At 38.5% G+C, this 25880-nt stretch overlaps 1 protein-coding gene and 1 pseudogene across 13 annotated transcripts in view; one reads left to right on the forward strand and one right to left on the reverse strand.

Moving 5' to 3' along the window:
• Positions 1-1065: 1065 nt before the first annotated feature.
• The window catches only part of PIAS2 (protein inhibitor of activated STAT 2), a 105187-nt gene continuing 80372 nt past the window's right edge, over positions 1066-25880 (reverse strand). For 6 of the 13 annotated variants that reach the window (XM_042962857.1, XM_042962854.1, XM_007080554.3 and 3 more), the window contains exons 11-14: positions 25202-25373; positions 18705-18844; positions 13941-13978; positions 8995-11267 (exon numbers count right to left, since the gene is read on the reverse strand). In XM_042962857.1, the coding sequence (XP_042818791.1) occupies positions 11085-11267; positions 13941-13978; positions 18705-18844; positions 25202-25373 (533 nt within the window). In that variant the 3' untranslated portion in view covers positions 8995-11084. Of the gene's footprint in view, positions 1397-7279; positions 7644-8994; positions 11302-13940; positions 13979-16557; positions 16785-18704; positions 18845-25201; positions 25374-25880 lie in introns of those variants that run through there. The other 7 variants (XM_042962859.1, XM_042962860.1, XM_042962855.1 and 4 more) reach the window with 7 other exon arrangements.
• On the forward strand, positions 20076-20450 carry LOC102949100 (annotated as a pseudogene).

Genomic DNA, 25880 nt, shown 5'->3' on the forward strand with positions numbered 1-25880 from the left:
AAGGCTACCTATCTATTCAGAATCTGTGATTAACATGGGGGACGCTGAAATTCAAGAACTTTGCAAAAGACAATGAAATGCCATATGAACAACAGATTGACAGAATCATTCCACACAACCTGAGATTAACCACTGTTAACTCTTTAATAATGTATAGTAGTTCTAGCAATTTGCTGAAGCTCTTTCCTTAGAGATTTCTATTAGCCAACACTTGCTGTATGGCCTTTTGTTATTGTTAGAGAGGGTCGGGGGAGGGGGGAGCGAGAGAGAGAATCTCAAGCAGGCTCCATGCTCAGCGCAGAGACTAACGCGGGGCTCAATTCCCCGACCATGACCATGAGATCATGACCCGAGCAGAAATCAAGAGTCGGATGATCAACTGACTAAGCCAACCAGGTGCCCGCTGTATGGACTTTTAATTGAGAAAACAAAACATTCTGACACCTTAGTTTTTGTCTGCTTGTTTTTACATCATAATTTAGACAGTAATCATTCCAGTCAAACACCACAGGAAAAACTTCAGGTTCCATCACTACCCATCAGCAGAGGTCAAGTGGAAAGCCTAGACTTCTTCTCTCACCCCGGGATGGGTGATTGCTAATGGGCAGAGTTCCTTTTGGGGGCAATGATAAAGTTGTAAAAAGGTGTGGTCACACAACTCTGTGAATTTAACAAAAACCAATGAGTTGTACACTTTGAATGAGTGAACTGTGTGGGCTATGTGTTGAATTGTGTCCCCCACAAAAAAAGTTATGCTGGAGTCCTGACCCTCAGTACCTCAAAATGGGGCCTTATTTGGAGATAGAATCTTTACAAGTAATCAAGTTAAAATGAGGCCATTAATGTGGGCCCTAATCCAATATAAATAGTGTCCTTAGACAGGCATGGAGGGGAGACAATGTGAGTGAGGTGACATAGGGTGAAGACGGCCACCAATAAGCCAGAGAGAGACCTGGAGTAGATCCTCCTCAGAGCCCTTAGAGAGGGCCAACCCTCCAGACACCCTGACTTCAGACTTACAGCCTCCACGTCATGAGAAAATACGTTTCCGTTGTTTAAGTCTCCCCATTTGTGGAACATTTTCACAGCAGCCCTTGCAAACTACAACTATATGTGAATTATGTCTCAATAAACGTTCTACCATAAAACAAACCGTCCGCTATCTACAAGAAACTCACTTCAAAGGTAATGGCATGGGTTGAAAGGAAAACTATTCTAGGCACTTGCAATGGTGTGGTTAAAAAAACCCAAAGATTCTAGCCCTCGTGGAAATTACATTCTAGTGGAGTAGTTGAGTGTAACAAGGAATGTGGGTCAAGTGGCTGGGAAAAGCAGTCAACCAAGCAAGGTCACAGCTACATTTGCATTTCCAGGGCAGAGAGAAGAGGAGGAGTTCCTGAAAAAGTCAGAAATAAGAATTGTGTTGTCACAAAAACCAAGGAATGGAAGGGACTGTGTCAAACGCAGATGTTGACAAGTCAAGTCCAACTTTGACGATTACATGCACGTTTTGACTTCGGTAAGAATAATCTCAGGAGTGTGATGGCAGCTGAGCTTTCATTGTGTCAACTACTTGCCAGCTCCCTTAAGATGTTATTCCTGTCATTCGTCTGTTGCACGAACTTTACCAAAACCCAACCCTGAATAATAGACTTTACCAATGAGCACTGCTGAAAAGTCCTACAGAAAAATGTATGCCATTGCCAAGTCTATTGTCCATTATAGTTACCATTTGTCACTATATAAAATTGTTACAATATTACTGCTTATATTCCCTGTGCTGTATTTTTCATCCCTAACTTGTAACTGGAACTTTGTGCTTCTTAATCCTCCTCGACTGTATCGTCCATGCCGGCACACCCTCCCCTCTGGCAACCACCAGTTTGTTGTATTTGTTTTTTGGTTTTTTAGATCCCACATGTGAAATCATATGGTATTTTTCCTTCTCTTCTTTCACTTGGTAGAATACCTTCTAGGACCTTCCATGTTGCTGCAAATGTAAGATTTTATAATTTTTATGGCTGCATAATATTGTTGTGTGTGTGTATGTACACACTTTATCCATGCATCTATTAAATCTATCTGTTGAAAGTCACTTAGGCTGCTTCCATATCTTGGCTATTATAAATCATGCTACAACAAACATAGATGCGCATATATCTTTTTGAATCCATGTTCTCATTTTCTTCAAGCAAATACCCACAAGTGGAATTGCTGGATCGTACGGTCTTATTTTTGATTTTTTGAAGATCCTCCATTATGTTTTCCACAGTGGCTGTGCCAATTTACATTCCCATGAACAGTGCACAGAAGTTCCCTTTTCTCCACACCCTTGCTAACACTTGTTACTTCTATCTCTATTGTCCTTGCATCTCTTGGTTCTCAAAAACATAAAAGCAAAACCATTAGATGAAAACTTCAAACTCTCTGCTATCCAACTGACACACCTGTGTGCATACCCATCCCTCATATGCCTCTGACAGGGATCCCAGCTTCTCCCTCTTGCTTAAGAATCTAGATGTACCAATGATCTTGGCCAACCCCTACTGCACCACCCACATTCACCTCTCCCTCTCTACGGACTGCATCCCACTGTCCAGTTAGCACTTAAACAGGAGACTCAAGTTTTTCCCATCTTAAAAAAAAGATTCCCTCAACCATACACGTTCCTGTTGCTAGAGCCTCACCCTCAATCAGAGCCAGCTGCGTTGTCTACACTTGCACACTTCATGTCTGTACTTTGCAGTCCTCACCCCACTGCAACCTAGATTTACCCTCATCGTGCCGCTGAAATTGTTCTTGGTGAAATTAGTAGATATGGCCTGGTTGAGAAAACCAGGGAAAGAGAGAGATTATCATAACTCTTAAATTCTAAGATAGACGCATATTCACTCCTCCCCCACATTGTACGAGGCTACATCTTACTAAAGTCAATGGGATTGAAAGCAAGGGGGCATAGTTTAATTAGGTTTTTGTTTACATGAAGCCGTTACAATTAAGTATAGATTCAATCAAACACGGTGTTTCTGAAATTCATTTTTTCTTAATGGATACTTTTTACGTTATAGGAGCTATTAACTCCACTGACTACTCTCTTCTTGAAATACTCTATGGTTTTGGGCTCTCTGGTATCATTCCCGATTTCCTTTCTACCACAGGTGCTTCTTCTCAATCTCCTTGTGTTCCTTTTCTAGAACTTCTCTCACTGACTTCTCTGGTTGGGCTCTTACACCTCCGTGGTTTCAGTACTACCAGTGTGTTTTAGGATACACCTATTGCTCATCTAATGGCATGTGGGCATGACTTCCAGAGACATCTGGAATTGACGTTAACTGATTCTTGTTCCAATTCCAAAGTACAGAGTCCCGTGATGACTTGGGTCGTTGCTGGCCTTCAGAGACTATAGCTGATAAACCAGAATTACATCTATGATTGTACAGTGTAACTCAGTGCGGTGTACCTGACCCGGATGAGTGGTCCTAAGTACATAGATTACACACAGAATTTCCCCAGTTGTATATACACACAGGAGGCTGTGTCTGCACACATATCCTCAGTGTGCACTGCCCTACCAGTTCCCCATTCCCGGGGCTTTTCCCTGAAAGATTCTGGAGTCTAGGTCACTGCACTGACTTCCTCCCAAATCCCAAGCACCTGTCACCTCCACCTTCTGCCCCAAATGTGTACCTCCGGTTTTCCTCTCTTGGTGAACGTCTGCTGCTTACGTATTAAATCAGCTCCAGTCAGCACAAGTCAAATACAAACGGTTACCCACCATTTCTTCATTTACGAATATTTATTGAGCACCTACTTTGCACCACACACCTTGTTAGGCTCTGGGATGCAAGTGAAAGGAGATCACCCCTGCCCTCACGGAGCTTACAATCTAGTAAGGGAAACAGACAACACACAGTGAACCAACACGTAAAATAAGCACAGGTTGTGGCAAGTGCCATGTAGAATTATAAATGGGGTGATGTGTTAGGAAATACGTACTGTTTAGGCAGAACGACCACGGACGGCCTGGGGTGGCAGAAGCTGGACTTGAAGCCCACCTCCCCACTCACAAGGGGGCCACAGGCAAGTCACTCAGCCTCTCACGATGTGTTCGCACACTTGTAAAATGGAGAACAATCGTACCAAACTCAACGAACGCTGCTGTTAATGACCGTGAGAACACCTCCATCCTTCGCACGTCTTTACAGGGCCCTTCATGATTTCTTGCATTCCTAATACTCCTTAGCAGATGTCCAGCTATTCTGAACATTTGCCATCGTCTTGACAGCTCCTCCACTCCCATGGTCCTACTTGTGCGACACGTCCGTGAAATCAATTCGTGGCCCCGTCTACACGCTACTGCAGCACCCTGTATTTTGCCTTGTACCACTGCACTGTAATCTCCCTACTTCACTCATCTTCATTCTACTCAAGCACAGCTTTGGTGAAGGGTATCTCTCCTGTGTTCTGAGAACCTGATATAATGCCTGGCATGTAACAATACCACCTAATATTGGATAACTGAGATTCTGTTGGCCAAAAGCAGCGGTAGAGAGGTGAAAGGCAGGCAGGAAAGAGGAAGTGTGATGGAGGAAGGTCCTGAGGATGACAAAAGGAGACAAGAGTCAAAAAGCCCATGTGGCTGAATTGGCCTTTGGGCCCACCTCATCCTCAGACTGGAATGAAGGAGAATGAAAGTGGGCACACATGGAGACAAAATCGTGCTGACATACTGAATCTTCGAGTGCATCAGGAAATAAGGTCATCTGCAGACACAGGTGCAGTTTGAGAGTAGTCACACTTGTGATAATTGACAAGAATGGGCAAAAGGAACATGCGATGTCAAATCAAAGGATGAATAGATGACCCTGAAGGAGGGGTCTGAGGATATGTTTGTGGCTATAATAATGAAAGGAGGAGCCTAAGACAGACAAGAAATACAGAGAAAATACAAGTGGTGAGATAGTGGCCGGACATTTCAGTGGAAGAAACTGGAGGTAACCAAAAATCTTACAGGTTAGACTGTTGAATGGATCATCCAACAAAGCGTTGAAGACTGAGAATAACTACAAAGTCAGAGACGGCAAGAAACACAGTGAGTCAGGAAGCGACGCCTTCAGCAAATCCAAGGTCACGATCAGGTTCCTTGGTAAGAGTAGAAGTACTAACAGTATAACCTTGGCATGGGCTACAAATGGGGCATATTTTTGTCAGAGGCCTTGGGAAAAATTATTTAGAAACTGTAACAGAGAAAGGGCAGCAACCACCCACCTCTTTAAGTTACGTGGAATGTGAGTGAACACAGCCCACACTGACGAGAGGTGCAGGGTATGGGTGACAAGGCAGTGAAGGGAAAATCCAAAGAAAAGGCTGAGACGCCGTGAGCATGGTTTAGCAAAAAGGGTTGATGGGCAACTGGGAGTGACCAGAATACCTACAGAATGAAGGCAAGTGGATGAAATGGCAGATGAAGGAAGGCTGCACATCTTAAAAGACTGCAGAAAAGCAAACATGAGCTTCGTGGACCCTTCCTTTTTGAAATCTCATGCTTACCATCAAACTGTCTTTCCTAAACGACTATGCCCACTATGCCCATTCTAACTGCCTCCTGTCTCTGTAAACAGCACCATTACCCTGGTTATCCAGGCTTGAGAAACGGACTCAGCCCCTACTCCTGTATCTATTCACGACACTGAATCTTGAGTCTTCCTTTGAAATGGCTCCAGTGTCCTCCTTCTATATTCCTGGGGCCATCACCTAAAATCAGGTCTCATGATCTTATGTCTAGATTCCCAAATAGCCTGATTAATGTCACTTCCATTTAATGAGGGCTTTTGACGTAGGTCCGTTTAAGACTTCCAAGTCCACTGAGAAACTTTCCTAAATGTGGACAATACCTCTTTCCTTTGAAGGGCTATTGTAAGGAATGAGACACTTTTGTAAAATTCTTAGCACAACGTAGGTTAAGAATTCTTGATTTCTGAAAAGTTGATTACGAGCCCTTTGAAGCCTGGGACCAGATCTTTTATTCTACTCTATCCCATAAACACTTATAAAACATACTGAATATCTGAATAGTTTGACAAAGGCCAAAATAAGAGGCATATTCTATTTTGTAACACAATATTCTTCTTCACTTAAAAGAGTTAAGCTTTGAGAACACAAGATGAAGGGAGCTTTAAAAGCCATTCTGAAATAAAAAGCAGTTTGGGAAATTATGTGGTATGCCAATCAAGAAAATAACACACCTTGAACATCTGAGGAAGCACTATTTTTCTTTCGCCAGAGCTGCCCTTAGAACACCAAGATGCCATTGGAAACACAAAAGAACACAAAGTGAAACAAGCAAAATTTGGCCCTTTCATTGTTTAGCCTTACCACTCTTCCAGTTTGGTTTGGACTGCCTTGGGCTCAGGAGATCCTACTGGCTTTGGGGGGCTCAGAAAACGCAAAATGGAGCCTACAGAAAGGAAAAAAGAAAGCTGGCTACTAAGGGCTGGCCCTAGGCACAAATGCTTTATTAAAAAAAAAAAAAAAAAAAAAGTCAAGACCTTCTAACTAGGATGGAAAATACCATCTTACAATGGACTTTCACAGGGCAAGTAAAACTATGTGAAAAATTACTTGGATATCTTAGGCAGGTGTTTCTGGAACATGTCAGGTAGATGTAGTTGAAACTGACATAGCCGGGGAACATCTTTGCCAACCATTTCCAAATCAGCCCCCACTCACCAGGGTGGGGAGGGTTGAGGGTCATAGTGTGGATGCCGGCACTAAGGTAAACGGTGCATATTCTTGAAAAATATGGTTAAAGGGTTCTTCTCATATCATATGGTTGGAGTACAAATCAGTAAAATCATTTGGAAAAGTGACGAGTCAAGAACTACAAAAGCGTTCATATCCTCGACCCAGAAATTCCACCTCTAGTAATTCGCCCTAAGGAAATAATTTATGCACAAAGACATTTGCTGTAACTTTATGAGATGCAATCTAAGATGCCCCATGGGGAAAGGTTACACAAATCATGGCACATCCATACAATGGAATATCAAGCAATTAATAAGAGTTGACAGTTTTTAATGACATGTAGACTGAGGAAAAAACCAAGATACAAATTATACCGAGAATGAATAAACCTATGTAAAAACATGTACAAGAAGCAAAGAGACTGGCAAGAATATGCAAAAATATCAAAGGGCTTTTTTTTCTTGGGTGATGTAATACAAGCAATTATTATTTTTCTTTATAAGCCTTCTGTATTGTCTAAAATTTCCAAAATGAGTGTGTATTACTGGCATAGACAAAAAAACCAAACATTATTGAATCAAGGATTAAAGAAGAATGGGCATTTTTATACAGCTTTATTTGTTCTGCTAGGAATTGGGAGTGTGGCTCCTAGTAACAAAAAAAAGGGGGCCTACAAACCATTCATTTGACAGAAGCATCAGACTAAAAACAAAAACAAAAAATGGCAGAGAACTTCTTAAATTGTTTTCCCCAAGTTTCACCATATTCATGTGGAACTGCAGCAGAAAAGATGGTGAAGCGGGCCAAGCCAGCAATCACTGATCTTAATGACAGTTCCCACAGCACGTGGATCCAGGGCCACAAAACACATCGGACCCAAGTTGAAATGGCGCACTGTTCTGCATTTTTCAAAATGAAAAAAAATTAGGAAAACAAGTGTTTACTTAAGAAAAAAAAAAAAAAGAGGAAAAAAAGTAAATAGTTAAGTGCTTTTGTACCAATTAGGGGCTAGGGAGAAATAAAAAGCATATTTGAGAATTAAACTAATGGTTTGTAAGAATTAAATTTACTGAAAAAGACAAAACGCAACTAGTGAATACTTATTAGAAGAAAAACAAACAAACTTGGTTACTAAGTGACACGTGTCCAGGACTGGTCTGAAGGCAGAATGCCTGAAAGGTCTAATCTCAAAGTCAAAACAGTCTCTGTTGAATACCATTCCACCTACAGTCCAACATTGTAACCTTTCTTCAAACTCCTTAAGATTCTACCCTAGAGAAACTTGTTTTACACCAAGAGTTATATGGCTCAACTTACGCTGTTACAACCCTCACCTAATCATAGTATTTTCATCCTAGCTTTCCTGAAGCACGTTCTAAGATAAGTGCCACATAACCTGAATTTAGCTCTATTATTTCATTTGGCCATCTAATTATCCTGTGACACGTGCCAAGGATTTTTACCTTCTGGGCAGAAATGGACATAAAATCCTAAAGCGGCTCACCTTAGGGTCAGCAAGTTTGTGAATGTAAGCAGAGCTTAGCTGTGAAGCTATATTCAGCACTGATTACAGTGTCAAGAGTCACCAAAGGCAAGAAAAGCCCTTCACGTTTCTACACAGGAATAAAGACCAAAACTACAGGTTGCCTCAGTGTTTGTAAGAGGAGACTAGAAGCTGCAGTTCCCTTCCTTAAACAAGATAGTCCACATAATCACTGGTTGGCTGACAGCTAAGACAATGTCCTCTGAAACTGTATTACACTTGGTTAAGCAGAAATCTGGGCAAGCAAAACAAACCGCTGAAAAGTCAGGGTCTCGGTAAAAGTATTTGGTGACCATACGAAAAAAAAACAAAAATGAAAACGAAAAGAAACCATAATGGCTTAATGGATCATGCTGTTGTCAGAAGGCAAAAGCATAAAGAAAATACTCACCTTCAAAGATAACATACTAAAAAGCCCAATCTTAAGATTATAAACTTAAAAATGTGTTTTTAAAAACATTAGTTGCCTGTATAAATTAAAATCTTCTACGTAATTTCAGTGTAAAGCACCAAAAATGAACACTAAAACTGTTCACATAAAATAGTAGAAAAGGAAACAAAGCAAAACTATAAAAGCACAGAGGTATTGGTTACAAGAACCAAGTACGTAAATGAACTTCTACGAGTATTTCCATTTACCTTATAAAACTCTGTAGTAGATTAAATGGGGGAGGGGGAGTCTGAGAATCTACAGGGTAGCAAAATGGTAACAAATATACATCATTTATTTATTAACAAATTATACCACACAAATCAGGGTTACGTTTTCTATCTGATTACAGAGTGAACAGAAATCGCGTCTGTCTTTCGAGCAGCAACAGAAAATTTTACTAGAAGAAATTCCCTACCTGGACCAAAAGATTGTAACACGGACTGGAGATCTGATGACTAAGCAAGTAAAATGGCCACCATGGCGCAACCCGGGCAGGGAGACGTGGTTTTGTTTCTACGCTTTAATGGGAAGCAGCTCTCCAAAAGGGGGTAACACATTAAGTAAAGGGAAGATGTAGCCAAAGGGGGGGATGATGTAAGAAAATCACATGAAATTAAGTCTGTTTACAAAGAGAGCAGTGGCCCTGAAAACTTGAGGTGGTGTTGAGAGGAAAAAAAAAAAAAAAAAAAAAAAGAAAGAAAGAAAAAGAAAAGAAAAAGAAAACAAACCAAAAAACCCACAAAACAACAGAACAAAACAAACCCAAGCAGTGACAAATCAGCTTCTGGGAGTTACACCAGCCCTGAAGTAATGCGACTGTGTCCCTAGTCTAACTGACACTGGGAGACTCTTCATCTGGGCACTTTGGTTTGAGAAATCAGTTAGATTAAGTCATTTTGAAAAAGGGTTTTATTTTTCAAATAGACACAGCTAGGGAGAGAAACCTAAACATGAAGTATTAATTCCTTGAGAATTCAAAAATTTAGGAAGCCAAATGAAACAAAGGGAAATAGAAAATTTGGATAGAAATGTTTCTCTAAGGGTAAAACTCAGTCTCCTGAGGGATTTAAAATCAAGCACATTCTGAATGAGTGGTTTTCAAAGTGGGCTACAGGCCACTCTCCCCAAACCTTCCTTACTCAAATTCAAACATTTCTAATTCTGTTTGTCCTTTATGGTATCAGGAAAGATTGCCTTTTAAAAAAAAGGAAAAGGAAATCTGATGCAGTCCCCATGCCTTGCTATTGTGTTTTCTTTACGTTTGAAAATCATCACGGACACTGAAACTGTATTGGTGAGAAATAAAACCAGGGTCCTAAACCATATTTGCATTCTTAGTGTTAGTAAAATCTGAAAAGGTTCAACAAGTATTTGTGTATTATTCTATAAAATAAATGAGCCAAAGAAGTTCCTAGGAAGAGATTAAACTCTTGTTATTCCCGCCGCCCCCAATCTGGTCTTCTGCTGCCTCAAAGCTCTCGATATTTCTGGTCAGTGTGAACAAAATTCTAATGAACATTCTAGCCACATGTTACTCCAAAAACATTTCACTCAACATTCAATGGCTGCATAGAATTTCTTTTTCGAGAAGGCAAGCCCAATTTTATAGAGATCTCTAGAATGAGCACGTACAATTACCAAAAATAACACACGTTATGTCAGGGCAGAATCTGCATAGCGTTCTTTAGCACTATCATTGATAAAGAGCAGCCAAGTCCCAGAACTTCCCTCTGCAATTGCTAGCAAACAACATCAAAGTGTAAATGACAACCAGGGAAAATACACAACACAGGCCATTTCTCTTTGATGGCTGATATCAGGAAGAAAAGAGGAACCCAAGCTGTGGCCACTTATCAGGGTTTCATTACTTCAATGAAATGGAACAAATCTCCGTGGAAAGGACTCATTCAGCAAACACGACTTCCTTCCATGTATCTTGCCTTCACATCAGGTTAAACAGAAGTTGCTGTCATTTTAGAATCATTGATTACATCTTTTTAGTTAGAAAAAAGTTTACTTGAATATTTACATAATTTTATTGCTGTTTATTACAACAAAAAAAATTTTTAACCGATGTGTATGCAGAATCCATCCAGTAACACATGAAACTGAAATCCATCTCTCGAGAAGATACAGTTATGGCCGAATGTATCTGATGCTCAGTACAGCATGAGTAAGAAAAATCCTCGCATGTCATTTGGTTCTTGCCGTAGTCATCTGCGTTCATCTCAGAAAGCAAAAGAATCCATTTGACGTTTCAATAAATAGCAAAGTAACCGTTACAAAAAAAATAGCTTCCACGGACCAGAGATCCAAGAAAGAACAGTTTTGATGAATGATTCCTAGAATCGAGGGAGTCCTCCTTTAGTCCAATGAGATGATGTCAGGAATGTTACTTCCACTGCTGGTTATGACCCCTGTCTCACTTCTGCTGCTGGATGAACTAACATGAGTACTGCTTTCATGGGGGCTGGTGGTGGTGACAGACGTACTGCTTGCTGTTAAGGGTGAGGTGAGACTATCCAAAAACATAGGAGGACAGTACTGCTTGAAACAAACAATGATGCCGATGAGGAAGAGGCTACATTGGTTTTAAATAAAGAGACTAGAAATTGTTAGATATGCATAAGTGATAGCCACATATTTAAATCCTAGTGGGATTTAGAATTTCTCAAAACTTCACATCTTCGGATGGAAGGTGGTATGATTTTAGCTATTTTACTGTTTAGTGAGTGCAGCATATTTTTGATTCTCTCAAGTCCTGCAGAATTTGTAGACCAAGTATACAGGTCCAAGTACAAAATGTCAACAACTACTAAGATTATTTAATAGTAAATACTGGCCCCACCATTATGACTCATACTTAACCTCAAAAAGAATTTGCTCACTAAATGCATTTATGCCAGCTTTAAAGCACATCATAAAGGCTAACAAATATTTATTTCTAATGGCATTAAGCAAAAATGCTAGTACAAAATTCAATAATTCTTTCAAAATTTAGTGTCAATCAGACTCTTTAGCAAGAATTTTAAGACTGATCAACTCAACAGTACCACTTGAATCCTTTAGACATACATGAAATGATACCTGTGTAATCAGGAGGAGAGCATTCATTCTAAAACAGACACCATACAGTAGCTAACTACCACAGGATACTAAGAACAGAGAATTATCCCACATAATCACAAAATTTGGGGACAAATCTGAAAGGAGATATAATCTTCCTTGTGGGGCTTGATACTGCCCCCCTTCAAGAATTCCGATTTCAAGTCTCCTTACCATCTTGATCGCTGACTCTCAAATTCAAACCTGAAGTTTTAACACTATAATATCGTCCAAGAGGAGTAGAGAGACAAGAGCTAAATACCGCCACGAAAATATTTAATGTGAGAAACAGCAGCACTGACTGATTTTAGTAAAGTAAGTGAGGACCAGTTATATACAAGAGGAGGAGTCCTAAAAATTTGTCTTCAGATCGACTATTTGAAAAAAGATCAGTAAGAATATTCAATCAGTGGTATCAATTCTATAAAGTATTCCAGCCTATCATTAGAGATACTAAGTTACCAAACAGTAACTTAAAACTGAAGTTTTTTTCACTACACGATCTTCCAAAAAATCTTAAAATGGCAACGACAGCCCCAGGCTCACGCTGCCAATCAGTGGAAGAGCAACGACCGAAATGTAGGCTGCCTGACAGAAAAAGTAGTTCAGTGTTTAGCATGGGTAACGGTCTTGGTTCATCCATAAAATAAACGTCATACACAAAGAGATCAAAGGGATACTGGTTAAGGGCGGAGAGCGTTTCGGGTGCTCTAAAGAGAGTAGACTTCTAAGGCATTAAACTTCTTTAAAATTGAATCAATTCTGATTTTCCGCTAAACAATCTGGAAAAAAGCCCAGAAACTTACATTTTATTTCTACTTCCTCTCAGGCAGTTTTTGACTGTCTAGTAGTAAAAAGGTACTCTCTTCATTTATAAGATGAATGCTAGATACCACAGTTCTGCTATCAATAGGCTCTACGAATTGTCATACTCAGGGTGCAGCCATTTTACCTCTAACCATGTGTATCTAACCACGTGTATTGGCACGTATCTGCACAAAGGTAACAGGGCCTAAGGGGGGGGGGGGTACTATGGAGGTAAAGGAGGACAAATCTAAGGATTCTAAGGAAAACGGAAGGCACAACCTTACCCTTCTACTGGCTTATCAAATAAGTTAGCCTGACACTAAGGATGCCAAATAGCACTATGAAATCAAAATCCTATGGGTTCTAAGATCATTTTTTAGAAGGGTGGTTCTCATAAGATTCAGTAATATTTCAAGCCTGAAGAATGCATTTCCTAGAAAGATATATAGATACTTTTGCTATAGAATCTACTAATGTAACAGAGTTGACTCAGAGTGAGAAGAAATTCCTCACTCTGCACACGTTATCCTGGGCCCAAATTTCCAGTGTTGTTGGCGTGATCAGATACAGAGTACGGACACAGGAGGCCGGTATAAGACTTGTGGTTAGCGGCCTCTGCAGCCTATGAAGCAGTGCTCTGTGGGTCTTCCTCTGGCCCTCCCTACCTGCAACAATTCTCTCAAAGTCACTCTCTGCTTCACTTTCCCCATCTGCTTTCCCCATGCCTTTCCCTTCTCCCCCTGTTCTGCCTCTGATATATACGTCCGTCAGTCCACGTTTACTATTGGGTCCCTGGGATCCTCGAGTTTCTTACTGCTGACAGAGAAAACCGGAATGATCGGTTTATAGCAACTTTGGATTGGGGCATCCCCAAAGTCTGTATCTGACGGCCTTTAAAAACAAGGAAGAATCAAGCTAATGATTCAGGACTGTTGAATCAGCTTCCGCTATTTTCTATGCATAGAACGAGTGCTTCACAGATAATCTCTGAAATTTTAACTTCCAGTCATCAGCACTGCTTCCCCTCACTTTAATCACCCAAATGCTTGTAAGAAATGCTAACTGATTCGGAAAACTAAATAAAATATAATTAAAAATTCAGGTATTAAGTCAAAATATCATAAATTTAAAAACAGCAACTGTAGTCCTCCAAATAAAATTGTGAAATATTTACATAGAAATTCCTTTCCATCAAGTTAAGTAACTGCAAGTTGACTGTCCTGATTTTATGCAACTGGTCATTTTTTAGTTAGTATGACATAACCAACAATCAAATACAAATTAGTTGCTTAAATTCAGGATACATACCTGGGGATCAACTGGAATAAGGGAAAGAAAATCCAAACCTAAAACAAAAATGTTTTGTTAATAGTTGTCTCATAGTTTGGAGACAAGAATTATTTCCCCAAATCATTTTGTATTTATCATGAGTCATACAACATTTGGGGTAAGTGCTTACCATTCTGCCACAGAGAAGTTCAATACCATGATCAGTGAGATTTAGATGCATAAAACCCCAAAATGAACATATTCCCTCACAAAACAACTGGAAAAACCACCACCCAGAGACTTAAAGGGAGCAGTCCAAAAACTGCCAGAGGAGGACTAGTCAAAGTCAACTTTTCCCCTTCATCATTTAATAGAATGAGAAGCAATAAAAATGATGAGAGAATGATCTGGATTCGGACTATTAAAAAAAAAAAAACCATACTTAGGCTCTTAAAAGATACTTCACATTTATTTTTTTAGAAATACACCAACCACATTGAGCTTCAACTAAAGTAGCACTTCTTAAACAGAGATCCGTTTCATGGATTGCTCTCTGTCACTCTGTCCCCACATCAAGAGTAGTACACAGTTCAGTGCTCTGCACAAAGCAAGCACCTGGTTAACTGCTGCTTGCTAACAAGCCAAATGTTAGGGTTTACTGGTTTATAAGCTAATGCAGTTTTCTGAACCAAAGATCTGGGACTCTCCAATTAAGCTTTAGAAACAGGAATGTGGAAAAGGTTGCCCAGTAATACCATTTTAAAGTATTAAAATTATAACAATAAACAGTAAAAATTTTCAGATGTGAAAAGTCTAGCAATAAACTTCAAAGTCAGTTCCCCTAAACCTCCCTAAATTTCAAAACACTAAAAAAAAAAAAAAAAATCACATACTAGGTATAGGTCAGTGAGACAGGCCAATTTCTGGTTCTATTCTATGAATTTTTATATGCTGGCATTCAATGTCACCTCAAATATAACGATCATACAGAATACAAGTCTGATATTAGACTGTTACTCAAAATAGAAAATATCTGTGGAAATGATATTTAATATATTAAATAACCAATATGAATAATTTATAACTCTTTTAAAGTATATTTATTCCCTTATAATCTCTTAGGATATGATAAAAATGCTTATCAAGTGATACACGCTATAGCACCAATCATTTCAATGAAATCAGTTTCTAAAGCATCTTTAAAAACTGTTAATATGATTTTTCACTCCATATGCCTGTCACTAGCTATATGATACAATGGAATTTGAGCCAAAACTGGACAAAGGGGATCACAACGAACTTTTCCAACAACTTCCCCATTAAACTGATACTCACTAGATGACATCTCAATAAGCCAAGAATTTCTTCACATTAATATTGTTCAGCAAATCCTGTGCTTCTGAAGAGAGTAACTCAAAATCTGTCTAGCCCTTATAGTACCTTTTGAATTTTATATAGTCAACATCTCATACTATTGACCAAGTCACAAAGACAGTTTATTGGCATGTCTTTTAATTGACTTAATTTTATTAATTTGGTTTTGCTTCAAATAGTGTAACATTTTTCTTTTTAAAATAGCTTCTGCTTTTTGTAGCTTACTTAATTTTATATGTTCAATCACTTTTAATGTCTGTTCAATCACTCAGTCCATTTGAATAACTTAAACCTTTCTCTTTTTTTTTTATAAAGCTAAAGGAAGGAAGTATTAATATCTCTTGCAATATTGTGTATTGGAGCCAAATCACTCAAAAATGCTCATTTTCTACATGTTTAAATATCCCCACTTCATAACCAATTGAGATAAATATACAGGCTTGATAGAGTCTTCAAACGGTTTGTGCAGCTCCAGCACTGGAGGCTGCCCGGCAAGGTGCAAAGATGCTTCACTTTTTCATTAGTTCAATTCTCAGCTCTTCAGATGTACTCTAATTGTCTTTGATGATCATTTCATGTGTGCCAGTCAATATATACCGATGAGAGATTTAAGACACTTGATCTGTATCTTTTGACACTTTATGCAAAGATAACTGAATATGGTGACTTATAAAATGCCGTAATAAGACACCTAGAAATGTTTCTAAGTTTGGTTAAACTTGACTTTCTCCCTAGCATTACGCAGATGCTCTCTATACAAAATCCAACATTGTAATGAAATACTTTCACTGAAACCATTTTTTCTCAAACACTAACACTGAGGTTTGATGTGGTATTTCAGATATTATTCCTTCTGACAAAAAAACTTTAAACTATTATCAAAGTCCTGCATTTTACATATTAAGTATACTATTAAAACTCTTACACGAAATAGATGAGGTTTCATGAATACTGATTAAAACATTACTGCCTTGTTTTTGTAAGTTTAGTAAAATGCTGTTTTCTTATTTCACCGTAAGTTTCAATTGCAGTATGTTGTATTGATATGTTTTTACGCCCACCTACATATTTCATGGGTGAAAACGCTCAATTATTTTTAACTAAAAAGCAGATAGTGTTAAAAATTCAGATGGTACATTCTAAATGTTTTATTAACACTGATGAAATTGTAGTTTCTGGATTTTAAATGCTTCTTTAAGTGAAACTGACTCTACATGTCTTATTAATAACACCACATTTTCCTTACTTGAGCCATGAACTTTAACAAAACATTAAGTGTGTAAATGTTTAGCACTTTCCAATTTTAATGTACAACTTTTGAGCACCATTCACACCTGACAATATGGCACTAGCAATAATAAGGCAGTCATATTCTTTCTTGAAATAATCAAGCTGTTTTCCATTCCATAAATACAAATTTTTTGTTTTATTTTGTAATTCATTGTTGCACAGTATCAGATGATGATCCAAGCTGCAGTTCATTATTAATATCATTTCTTCTTTGTTCTCCTGCAGATTCAGAAGATTCATATTTATGATGTTTAAAAGGAATGTTAAGAAATGTATTAAAACTTTGTCATCTCTCCATTCTTGTTCTATTTAATATTTTATTATAAATTATTAAATTTATAAATATGAAAACTCTGCACAGTAGGACTAATTACATAAAAATTATGCACAAAAACTAAAATGAGCACTAACTACAGAAGAGCACATTAACAATAAAACAAAGGAAAAACTAAACTATTTAGATGTAGCAATTACTGCATAATTCATAGATGATGACAAACTGGTAATTCTTCTGAAGTACAACAGACCCTATTCTGTTCAATTTATCAAACGGTAAGAAAGCAGGTCAACGTTCTAATAAGCAGTGTCACCATCCTAGTTCACACTCGCTAAGGATCAGCCCTGCATATCAGTCTTAGTTCCTTAATACCAGCTTGGAACGTATTTTACAAAATACACAGTTAACATAACTTATTGCTTCTTACGCCTGCACTTGTTATAGTCTCCCCTTAGGCCCAAACTTTGAAATAATGTCAACTCTCCAAAATTAAAAATTCATCCAGACTCACGTAATTTGAAAACAAATGATCTGTAGATTGTGGCTGTTCTATTCCTAAATGGCCAGGGTCGCTTTCGTAAACAAAAAAGTTTTTTTCAGGATTATTTGTGATTTCAAGGTCTTTAGGAAAACGAATCCTTCTGGAATGTTGGTTTGTAACACATATGAAGATGATACACACTCTTCAACCACCTTTAAAACTAGCCACAGTTAAAGGAAAACTTGGCAGTTATGAACTAAGTATCTCTGAGTTTCCATCTGTCTTATGGACCATGAAACTGCCCCTGTACCTTAGAATCAAGCTTTGTATACAACAAATATTTTTTAATTGGTGCCCGCTGGACTTAACCAAGTTTTAAAATGCCAATTCCCCAAGTACATACGGAGTAAACATAGACAGTTAAGTAGGTTTTTTGAAATTTTTTGATAGATACTATTATTAGTCTATTCTTCTCCATTAAATTTTACTCAAACAATCTGAATAAATTTCAAGTGGCAAGATTACCCTGGGCCAGGTACCACAACTATCAACTGTTTCAACAACACAAATTTTGCCCAACAAAACATATGCTGTGCTTGAAATAAAGGCCTCATATAGAGGGATATGAAAAATAAATTGTAGGTCAAAAGTAACTTTACAAATCTAGAAAAGAAGATTATTAACAGGAAAAGAGAAGGGTATTCCACTAAAAGGTCCCTTCGGAAAGAAGGAAAGTCATGAATGTAAGAGGCACTGGCTTCAGATTGCTCCAATTTGATTGATCAAAAATGCCTACAAAAACAATGGCTATGGAGGGAAGAAAAGTGGGGGGTCTGTGGGGGAGTTCCAAATTTCATAATATGGCCTTGGTTCTAAGGTTATTCGAGCAGCCTTGACTTTTTCAAAAGATATCCCTAAATATTAAGCAGTGCTCTAAGGAAAGAGCTGGTAGATCCTATTTTTACAGAGCAAAAAAGCCTCACAGGGCAAAGCCACTGATAACGTTAACCCTGTGGTACACCAGTACGTTCTAAAGCTGTGATGGGCTACCGAGAAGATTATGAGAAAACACTCTACCGAACCTGCGAAGCTTCGATGACAAAGACAGTGTCTCCGAGTACAAATTCCTCATGAGGGAGAGCAACCCCTAAAGAAGTTTCCTACCGTCCTACTGGATTTCCTATCATCAGTAATCCACAGATTGCTCTGTAGTTAAAATGACAGGAATCGAATGTGATATATTAAAACAGATACGACTTTTATATGAAGGCTTCAAATTTCCTCAGTATTTCCGTTTAAATTGTAACACTACGTTCGCTCCCCAGATTTAGAGGAAAAACAAATAAAACTTGGTAGCAAAAGAAAACAACTCTTCACATACCTGGCAAATCTGATGACATGCTTGATATTGGCGTGTGGTGGAATGGTACTGAGTAGTCTGCTAATGAAGGCGGAATAGCAGCCGGATCAACCGAAGTCACACTGGGCACCCTTACAGAAGATGGCTGATACATGAGAACCCTGTTTTAAATAGCATGGGAAATTACAAACAATCTGGCTGTTAGTTCACAGGAGAGAAGGGCTGCACCACCGGGCATTCTCAGTCGTCAGCGCACTAAGTTTCAACACAACTACATGGCGGCTACTCACTACACAGTACTCCACTCTACTCTCCTCTTTCATAACAGTCTTCATTTTAACATGAACGTATGCTGACTCTCAACAGCAGCTGTGACATAAGAGCAAGTTGGCATTAAAACATAGTGTGCGGTGCTGGAGGAATACATAAAACTTTCATCCGCAGAGAGAAATATATTTTACATATGCTTTTATGAATGTATGTGTAACATGGATGTGGATATTAGTAACTGAATCTAGAAAGAAACAGAGGGGCACCTGGGGGGCTCGGCCGGTTAAGTGACTCTTGATTTCAAGCTCAGGTCACGATCTCACAGGTCACAAGACCATGCACCACATCAGGCTCTGCGCTGACAGTGTGGAGCCTGCTTGGGATTCTCTGTCTCTCCCTCTCTCTCTGCGCCTCCCCTGCTTTCACTCACTCACTCTCTCTTGCTCTCAAAATAAATAAATGTTAAAAAAAAGAAAAAAGAAAAAGTTAGAAATAAACTGAGGCCTCCTAAGATTGGATTTAAATCACGGCACCTTTATAAGTAAAGCTATTTATTATATACAGTTCAACCAGAATTTCTTCCATTCTAACTTGAACTGTGTTAATTACTAGCAATCTTATCTGAGAATCACCTGAGGCAACATTGCCAATCCTAACGCCAGCCAACCTGCCGATAGGCAGCAATCAGAAATTAGAATAAGATGATTTCTCAAGACTTAATATAAAACATCCAGAAATAAAAATGTTAAGTTACTATGATATCATCTACTCTAAGAGGGTTTATAGACTTTGAAATTAACTAATCATGCTACTAAGAATACAAATTAAATACACTTTAAAAATACACTAACTGATTAATAGATACACACACACACACAAATTACAGCTTTATAATTTCAAGAAGCAGTTTAGTTAATCATATTTTTTCTAATGCTCAGGAATAAAGAGATGATTTTGCATTCTTCTATTGAGCTTTCATTTTCTCTTAGCCCAGGTTAAACAATTAGAACCTTACAAGACAGTATAAGCAATGTGATGGACCCTATGGCTGATGGTGGCCATCCCTTCTGGCCATCATCCTGGTGAGGCTGCAGTGGTAGCAGCTACTCTCTGAGCTTCCTGATGCCACCCAAGGACGACAAGAAGAAAAACAGGCAGGCAAATCAGACAAGAAAGGCAAAAGACCCACTGAACCAATCTGGGGGCAAGACCAAAAAAGAAATAGTCCAAAGGCAAAGTTTGGGATCTCAGATCACTAACCTGGTCTTGTTTGACAAGGCCACACATGACAAACTCTGCAAGGAAGTTCCCATCTCTAACCCCAGCGGCTGTCTCTAAGAAATTGAAGATTTGCAATTCCCTGGCCAGGGCAGCCCCCTTCAGGAGCTCCTTAGTAAAGGACTCATTAAACTGTTTTCAAAACATAGAGTTCAAATGATTTACACCAGAAACACCAAGGGTGGAGATGCCTTGCTGCTAGTAAAGAGGTATAAATAGGTTCCACCAACTGTACATTTTGAAAAATACAACTTTATTATTAAAAAAAAAAAAAAAAAGGAGAGGGGACAGAGACATAGGGACATTAATGCTGGCATCCCAAAGCACTGCCAATGAACTACTTACTATAAGCTTCATGAGAGAGGCACAGAATTATGTAGCTGGGAGGGACCATTACAAAAACGAAGCCAACAGAAACTTAGGACCATGGTCACAAAGCTAGACCAAGAGGACCGTGAGGACCTCTAGGCGTCCTTTCCTTTGGCTGGAACTCTTCTTGTCACTGCTCAGATTATTAAATACGAACGGTAAGAATTGATGACATGGTTTCATGACACTTTTCATACCCTAAACAACTGACAAAATATCTCATGACCTCAATTTAAACCTCAAACCATTTAAATAATCACAACCTATTTAGGCACTGGAGTCATTCTAAAACCAGTTTGCATGATGACACGAGGATCTTGTCCAGCTCTTACTCTACACTATCTGTCAAAAATATGGATGTCACTGGAAATGTGGAAAAGGAAGGCATCTTCAGAGTACATATATGGCTATGTTGACAACTGTGTTATTCTCAGAATAATGAATAAATAACACAGGTCAGAGTTCCGAAGTCTTAAAAGTGGATCCACCGGGAACAATACACTTGAGACAATTAACAGAAGCCTGCCATTTCAAACACATTTTCCAGAGGTAGATGAAGATGGAAGTCATCATCCAAACAGCAACCTGCCTAACTTAGAATCAGAAGGCTTCCTGGTCTCCACTGTTACCTAGAGACCTAAAATCACAAGCAGGAGGTGAACAATATTAGAAAAGGCAGATTCTCTGGAGGGGGAAAGAACAAACTGGGGATGAGATCAAATAAGTTATGTTGTATTAAAACACATCTTTTCCTAGAAGTTTGAAAACAGTGGTCCTCTACAGGGATGAAAAGTACAACAAGTAATCACCAAAAGCGTTTTCAAATTACACATGATCCTACCATCAACATGGGAATACGTATCTGAAACAGGGGGCAGAGGGGGTAAAAAGGAAAGAGACTGGCGTGCTCATGCTGAGGAGGGGATTAAAAGAGTGGCTCTGATTATTCTATCTCATAGTATTAATATCTTAATCGTATTTTTTAAATGTAAGAGATAAGCTTTTGAAGACAGACACCCACACCCCCCCCCACACACACACATGCATGTCTGTGCCTACCTTCCTCCTGCTCCCCCTTCTCTTTCTTTCATATCTCATACTGAAAGTGTCTTTTGTCTTGACCCTGAACTGAACCCTGAACTTGAATCAGATTTATAGGCGACAATAACAAAACTCCTTTCCTCCAAGCCCCATTACTTACACCTGTACAGTCAAGTCAGTGTCCCAACTCACTATCATCACAGTAACATCTAATTATTGCATAGGTTCTGACCTCATAACATGAAACTTTAAATGATTAAGTAACTACTCCTTGTTTCTCCAATACAAAACGCTGACTGTCACAATATGTGAAAATGTCAAAATCCAATGAAGGTACAAATTATTAGATCAACATCTAAAACCTCAGCAAACATCTGAAAAACTAATGTAGATTAATTTCTATTAGCTGAACTTTGTAACCATTAACACAAATTCAATTTTTATAGAATGGGTAAATTAGCCATTTGTTACCATTATCAAATTATGTACTGGTAGCAGATTATGGTTTTAATCAGAATATTCACAAAGACAACATTCAGAAAGGTAAAGGATTCTAATGTCTATGCAAAAAATAGATGCATTTATAAAAATGGAATAACAGAGACCATGGAGAAATGTAAATGGCTATATCTGACGGAACTGTGGGTATAAAAATGTGATGCTATAAAGTAATAAGAAAAATTTAAAGTTTGTAACATGTTACTGCCTCCTCATGGAATTGGCAAATACATACACAGGCATATGTATACATTAGGTACATATGCCTAATGTATACATATGCCTGTGTATGTATCTGCTTGAAATTTTTGTAGCTTTACCTATAACATCACAGCACAAAGATAAACTGCTGGAACATTGCTGGACACCAAATAGTATTCTACAATGTGCACTGGATCATAGAATTCATCATAGTTGGCCCACATTTAGATGTCCGAAAATGAGTTAACAGTTCAATACCTTGAATATTTATCCGTAAACCTGAAATTCCCTGTATGTTCCCAATTTATCATACAAGCATAAAAAAGACTCAATTTTGCTACCAATTGCTAATGAGTCTTAATCCACAGAAATACATATTTATCTCTATTCTTGTCCATTTCTGTCTTTAGAATACCTTATTAATGACAAAGCAATCATTCATTGGCTCAGAGAATGTGGTAGGAATACGATATTTAAAATTATCTTTCCATGTACAAAAATATCAGAGGTTTCTCTAAGTCTTAGGTTAAGGTGTCGGTCTCTTCTGATTGGTACTGTATGATGCATTTAAGGACTACAATAGGTACATAAGGAAAGAGGCTAAAAGGATTCCCGTCAAAATGTTAACACAGGTTATGCCTAGGTGGAATGCATTCTACTTCTTGATGCACTGTGAAATTGTTCTTAAGAGTAATTTTTACTAAAACAGTACCTCCTAAAAAATAACTGCTCAGACCTCTGGGATTTAACTGAAGGCAAGTTTTTCCTGCTTTCTTATTCTCTATTCTTTCTCATTTGCTTACTATCACTGGCCAAGAAGTCATATGATAAACTTCTACAGCAATGGAAAACCATGAAAATGTTGGATGCTGAGCCACAAGACAGAATATGGAAAGGAAGACCAGGAACAAAACCAGAAAAGCATTAAGAGTTGGAAAGGATTACAGAGGTGACCTAATCACAGCATAAGTCTGGATCCATGATACCCGCTGGGACAGGTGGCATCCACTCTACCTCGACAGAGAAGATGTGATTTTAGTATAAAACATCAACTTTCCTAGTGTTCAGCTCCTATGGAAAGTCTTTCCATGTTATCTTTTCCTCCAATGGACTTAGATCTCCCAAATATTGTAACAAAGAATAAACTTAATCCTCTTCATCAACGATTCCCTTTTAAGAATTACAAGATATTCGCACATTCACATATTCTCTTGTCCTGGTTTAACAACTTCGGTCCGAAGACCCATCCATCCATCATGTTACAATCTGCACAATTTACCAGCCTGTTCTCATCTCCTGATGATCAACACAGACTAAGATGGTATTAAGTGAAAATAACTTAGACATAAACAGAATAAAACTAGCATGGGTATATATCCTGGACACTATGCTTCTTTCATTAACGTAGCCTAAGAATAAATCAGCTCCAGAGTGGTAAACCTTTCAAACCATTGTGAATTCTAACATTTCAAAGAGTTCCTATCAGGAATGGCTACTGATGAACTAAATACCTTTCCAGAATCCACTAAGATGACTTCACAGTCATCCTTATGACAAGATTCATTTTATCAATGTATTTCCTAATAATAAAGCATTCCTGAAGGTACCCTACTTTGTCCTAAGGATGGATATTGTTTGAATATACAATTAAATGATTTCCTAAGATTGAACTGAGAACTCTCATGGAGTTTTCTAATATGAGCCAGCTTCATTCTGTACGGTATTTAATGTACAAATCTCATTTGGGTACTAGGAATTATGTTGATTTCATGGAACGAGCTGGGTAGCTGCAACTCACAGACTTTTTAAAGCAAAATGCAGAGAAGTCCATTTATATAAAATGTCTAGAACAGGCAAATTCATACAGATGGAAAGAAGATCAACAATTGCCTAGTTTAGGGGTATGAATGGGGATTAACTGCAAATGAACAAGAGAGAAGTTAACTAGGTGTTGGAAATATTCTACAACGGAATTATGATGATGACTGGACAACTGAATTTATTAGAATCAATGAACTGGGCAACTTAATAGTTAAGATGGGACATTTTTATGGTATATAAGTAACGACCCAATAAAGCCACTAGAAAAAGTAAGTGCACTGAGAGGCCCAAAGGACAAGACTGGCACACCCAAGTCTGAAACAATATGTTCAAGGAATGTCAAGGGAACCCTCTGCTACTTTCTTGCAGGTTCCAAAATTTTTTAGAAGCACCTATTGCTAAGTATTCAGACCTGTCACTATACAGGACAGTAACAGCTTCTACCAGATGAATCATAAAAACTACATGCTAGAATGCATTTACTTGCCCATAGTTTGCCCTGGAGAGGATGAAAAGGGAAGGCAATCAATTTAACTCTTTCCTTATCTTACTGAAACCTGAAAATAATTTTATGAGGTAGGCATCATTTAACCCCATTTTACAGAACACAAAAAAGAGGCTCAAACAAGTATTTCATCCAAGATCACAGGACGAGTATGCAATGGTGTCAAAATTGGAATCCACACTTGTTAGATTCCCAATTCCACACTCCATTTTACACCAGGCTTCCTCATGTTGTTCTGTGACGCCAAATATACTCCTTACAAATTGGTTCAAGAAAATGACAAAAAGGATCAAATATGAAATAAATACTTAGACATGAGAAGACCTGAACTCTCACTTCCCAAAGATGTAAATAATTTCATCAAAATTTTCTTTCCTTTAAACAATGTGCTCTCTTGAAAAGATTTCAACTGAACAAAGGCAAATTAAAAGAGCCTTCTACGGTTATGCAACTCTCAAAGAGACATTTACAAACCTATACCAAGAACAGTTAGTTCCAAGTGTAATAAACAATAGTGAACTATAAATTAACAAACCCTTTGGTTGGGCTGCTTTGTGTTTCTGACATAAAGATGCATTTCCTTTTGGCAGGAGGGTCTTCCTCTTCATCAGAAGAGCTTTCTATAGTCAAGTCAATAACATCCACTTTCTTCTTGCTTGTCTCATTGGCTACAGTCACTGAACAAGGCTTACTGAGGACACTTGAACCTGATGTAGGGAAGAGAAGGAAAAGAAAAAAAAAAAATCAAAGGTGCAATACACATCCACGAGAATATACAGCCAGTAAAAAGCCACATACTCTGCTCTATGGATGGAGACTAACTCCTTAACTCTGGACATCTATCTATAAAATGACTGCTCACCTGGGAGAAAAGGTGAGCTCTATGCCCTGCCAGTCAAAACCTCCTTTGGACAGCATGCTCTTAGCTATCTCCCCAGTACTGCCAAAAAATCTGTTCAGATCCTGCTGCTCAAGCTGTCTCCCCAGGTAAGCAATCATTTTACAGACAGCCTGGGGTTAGGGGTCCAATCTCCAGTCACAGACAAAAGTATGTGGCTTCACTAGCTGTGTATTCTCATAGACGTGTGGCAGTGTTGAGTCAGAATCAGGCACTTCCATTACAGCAAAGCAGTACCCATGTCAAAGCATGTATAGGCCCCTCTCTGTAAGCCAAAACTGGATAAAAATGTTCACCTCGATGAACTGAAAAAACT

The sequence above is a fragment of the Panthera tigris genome, chromosome D3, assembly GCF_018350195.1.
Source record: "Panthera tigris isolate Pti1 chromosome D3, P.tigris_Pti1_mat1.1, whole genome shotgun sequence".
Taxonomy (NCBI): Eukaryota; Metazoa; Chordata; class Mammalia; order Carnivora; family Felidae; genus Panthera; species Panthera tigris.